Source organism: Mus caroli, chromosome 11 (genome assembly GCF_900094665.2).
Source record: "Mus caroli chromosome 11, CAROLI_EIJ_v1.1, whole genome shotgun sequence".
In the NCBI taxonomy this organism is placed as follows: Eukaryota; Metazoa; Chordata; class Mammalia; order Rodentia; family Muridae; genus Mus; species Mus caroli.
This window is the reverse complement of record NC_034580.1, coordinates 94,912,088-94,915,480: the sequence shown is the minus strand read 5'-3', so window position 1 is coordinate 94,915,480 and position 3,393 is coordinate 94,912,088. Positions and strand designations below refer to the sequence as shown.

At 45.2% G+C, this 3,393-nt stretch overlaps 1 protein-coding gene across 1 annotated transcript in view; it reads left to right on the top strand.

Annotated features, from left to right (window-relative positions):
• The window catches only part of Top2a (DNA topoisomerase II alpha), a 32,855-nt gene extending 29,961 nt beyond the window's left edge, over positions 1-2,894 (top strand). Inside the window, 4 exon segments of the mRNA XM_021175955.1 lie at positions 2,130-2,362; positions 2,364-2,505; positions 2,508-2,614; positions 2,616-2,894. Coding sequence (XP_021031614.1) covers positions 2,130-2,362; positions 2,364-2,505; positions 2,508-2,614; positions 2,616-2,894 — 761 coding nt within the window.
• Positions 2,895-3,393: the final 499 nt, after the last annotated feature.

The window sequence follows — 3,393 nt, the reverse complement described above, 5'->3', positions numbered from 1 at the left end:
AAGATACAATTTGCTAAACACATGAAACTCAAGAAGAATGAAGACTGAAATGTGGACACTATGCCTCTCCTTAGAATTGGGATCAAAACACCCATGGAAGGAATTACAGAGACAAAGTTTGGAGCTGTGACGAAAGGATGGGCCATCCAGAGACTGCCATATCCAGGGATCCACCCCATAATCAGCTTCCAAACCCTGACACCATTCCATACACTAGCAAGAATTTGCTGAAAGAACCCAGATATAGCTGTCTCTTGTGAGACTATGCCAGGGTGTAGCAAATACAGAATGGATGCTCACAGTCAGCTATTGGATGGATCACAGGACTCCCAATGGAGGAGCTAGAGAAAGTACCCAAGGAGCTAAAGGGATCTGCAATCCTATAGGTGGAACAACATGATGAACTAACCAGTACCCCGGAGCTCTTGACTCTAGCTGCATATGTATCAAAAGATGGCCTAGTCAGCCATTACTGGAAAGAGAGGCCCATTGGACACGCAAACTTTATATGCCCCAGTACAGGGGAATACCAGGGCCAAAAAAATGGGAATGGGTGGGTAGGGAAGTGGACGGGAGGGTATGGGGGACTTTTGGGATAGCATTGGAAATGTAATTGAGGAAAATATGTAATAAAAAATAAAAAAATTAAAATTAAAATTAAAAGAATGGCTTCTAGGAATGCTTGGTGCAGAATCTTCTAAACTGAATAATCAAGCTTGCTTTATATTAAAGGGAAATTGATGGCAAAATAGTCACTGAAAATAAACCTAAAAAAAGAATCAAAGCTCTCATTCAGAGAGGATATGATTCTGACCCTTTGAAATCCTGGAGAGAAGCTCAGCAAATGGTTCCAGATGAAGAAGAAAATTAAGAAAGTAACACTGAAACCAGTACCAGCGACTCTGCAGCAGAGTCTGGCCCAAACTTCAACTATCTTCTGGATATGCCCCTGTGGTATCTAACCAAGGAGAAGATGGAAGAGCTGTGCAAAGAAATGAGAAGAAACAAGAGCTCAACACATTAAAGAAAAAGAATCCATCAGATTTGTGGAAGAAAGTTCTGGCTGTTTTTATTGAAGAACTACAGGTTGTGGAAGCCAAAGAAAAACAGGATGAACAAGTAGGACTTCCTGGAAAGGCAGGGAAAGCAAAGGGGAAAAAAGTGCAGATGTCTTAAGTCCTGCCTTCTCCTAAGGGAAAAAGAGTCATGCCCCCCTGTTGGGAAAAAAAAAAAAAGAGGGCCCTGGGGCAGTGGGGGAAGGGGAGGATATGGTCCAGCCAGAGTTCCTGTGCTCTGGGCAGGCAGACGCAGGCGTGGAAGGACTGCTGGATGCTTTCCACTCAGCCCCTGGTGGGCATTTAAGCCCACTCGACGGGGCTGGAGAAGGGGCAGCTCCTGACCTGGGGGCCCCAGGGCCACACCCAGTAGCCCCGGGTTATAGGAGAGAGGGATAAGGGAAGAGGTTCCCAACACTGACCATAGTGTGCAATAGATCTTGATGGAGAAGAGACTCTCTATGGTTTAAGAGCTTTATTATAGAAATGCAGGGGGAAAGAGAGAAGGTAGAACGAGAGAGAGAGAGAGAAAGAGAGAGAGAGAGAAAGAGAGAGAGAGAGAGAGAGGTGAGGGGAGATAAGACAAAGAGAAAGGAGAGGGGAGAGAAGACAAAGAGAGGGGAGAGAGACAGGGAGAGTGAGGAGTGAGAAGTAAGAGAGTAAGAGAGTGAAATGGGAGCCTAACAGCCCCTTTTATGGTCTTTACTGTTGCTAGGTAACTAGGGAGGAGTTTAGCCTGAAGGTCAGAAGCTTGGGCCATTGTCTATGTGATTACTGACCATGGTTCTCTTGTGGGGGCTGTGGGGGGGCGGTAACTTAGGCAGGGGCCAGAGTTCCAGGAGCATAAGGGAGCGCCTACCATGTCATGAAGGTGAGTTATCACCACCGGGGTTCAGACCTCAGCTCAACTGGATACCAGCCTTCAATTCACCACAACCTCCCCCCCCACCCAAGTGACTATAGAGATGAAAGCTGAGGCAGACAAGAAAATTAGGAAGAAAATTAAGAGTGAAAACACTGAGGGTAACCCTGCTGAGGATGGTGCTGAAACAGGAGGCCTACAGCAATGAGTAGAGAAGAAGCAGAAGAGAGAGCCAGGTACCATAGCAAAGAAGCAATCTACATTGCCATTTAAGCCTATCAAAAAATGAAAAAAGAAAAACCCCTGGTCTGATTCTGAGTCAGGTATGAACAGTAATGAAAGTAATTTTGATGTCCCTCCTTGAGAAAAAGAGCCAAGAATTGCTGCAGCAAAAGCCAAATTCACAGTGAATTTAGACTCTGATGAAGATTTTTGAAGTTTGGATAAAAAAGGATGAGAATGAAGATTTCCTTCCATTAGATGCTACTCCACCTAAGTCCACCCCCCCCCCAAAAGATACTAAAAAGGCTCTGAAGCCACAGAAAAGCTGCATGTTGGTTGATCTTGAAAGTGGTGTTAAGGATAGTATGCTCATGCTGTTGACTTCTGAGCTGAAACTGAACAGTTAAAGCCATCCTCCAAAGACTGTGGGAGTGAAAAGACAACAAAAAGCCAGTCTTTAATCTCCACTGCTGGTAGGTACCAAAAAGAGAGCTGCGCAAAAGGGAACCAAATCAGATTTAACCTTCAGTGATCATGTCTCTGAAAAGTCTGCTCCTGCCAAAACCAAGAACCGTAGCAAGAGGAAGCCATCTTCTTCTGATAGTTCTGACTCTGATTTTGAGAAAGCAATTTCTAAAGGTGCAAAGAGCAAGAAGCCTAAGGGAGAGGAACAGGTTTTCCATGTGGACTTAGAAGACACTGTGGCTCCTCAAGCCAAATCTGGATGAGCAAGGAACCCAATTAAGTACCTGTGAAGAAGTATAGCAAAATTCGAGGCTTTTAGGCTTGAGAGTGTGGTCTTTGTGGCTTAGTGCTCCAGGTGCTGGTCATAAAACAGATAGCGACATTCCTCCACCCACCCGCTTCCTGGGTTCAATTCAAAGAATGGCACCCTGACCATTACTGGATCCTGCAATGAAATGTGCTATTGTTANGGCACCCTGACCATTACTGGATCCTGCAATGAAATGTGCTATTGTTAGGGGCTCTTAGATTGTTAGGGGCTCTTAGAAACTGTCTTGAGAGATAACCTGACACTTGTGACTTTGCACTTCCTTGTGACTCTTAACTGGTATTTTTGGTATTTTCCAACAACGCCCTCCCCACCTTCCTGAGTTGTGGTTTCTTCCTTTAAATACCCCCTTACTCAGCTAGTCGGGGCACCACAGTCCTCTACCCCTGCGTGGTGTATGACCATGGGCCCGAGAGCGCTCTTGAATAAAAATGCTCTTGCAATTTGCAGCAAGATCATTT